General features: G+C 46.3%; 1 protein-coding gene across 1 annotated transcript in view; it reads right to left on the bottom strand.

The window, feature by feature from the left end:
• Nucleotides 1-551, bottom strand: part of LOC119594102 (cocaine esterase-like) — a 7,735-nt gene that overhangs the window by 2,837 nt on the left and 4,347 nt on the right. Inside the window, exon 8 of the mRNA XM_037943160.1 lies at nucleotides 162-245. Coding sequence (XP_037799088.1) covers nucleotides 162-245 — 84 coding nt within the window. The remainder of the gene's footprint in view (nucleotides 1-161; nucleotides 246-551) is intronic.

The raw sequence follows: 551 nt of genomic DNA, 5'->3' as shown, positions 1-551 counted from the left end.
CTGTCTTTAAATGTGTACCCCACGTTTTCTTGACAGCGCAATCACCGAACCTCCCAGCCCCCATTCGTCCACTTAAATCACCCACTTATCCCTTCACAAACGCCCCTTCCCCTCCCCCTCCCCCCGTCAGCATAATCCTCTAATGCAGCTTAGCAACTCACCGCTTTCCCTGAGGAGCATTATGAGCAGTCTCTCCAGGAAGTCCGGCTCGGCCTCCAACTTGTATTGGATGAAGTCGTACAACACTGTGGAAAAAACGTCAGGCGTGCGCAAGTCAGAAGCCCTATTCAAGACTTGGTATTGGCTGTTTTCGATTCTGGTTTCGCGTGTCATGACGAATCACGAGTAAACAAATAAACAAAAGGAAAGATTAACCAGGGGGAGGCGAAATGGATGAGATAATGATGAGAATGACAAGCATGGAGAAAGAATGATATTCGTGAGGAGCGAAAGATGAGGACGGTCTAGGAGGAAGGTTCAAAGATGCAGGCAGGATACAGACATAGCAAATACATGAGAGAAAATATAAAAGCAATAGAAAGTTAAATGTA

This window comes from Penaeus monodon, chromosome 33 (assembly GCF_015228065.2).
Source record: "Penaeus monodon isolate SGIC_2016 chromosome 33, NSTDA_Pmon_1, whole genome shotgun sequence".
NCBI lineage: Eukaryota > Metazoa > Arthropoda > Malacostraca > Decapoda > Penaeidae > Penaeus > Penaeus monodon.
Note: the sequence above shows the minus strand (reverse complement) of the source record. Positions and strands in the feature narration are given on the sequence as shown.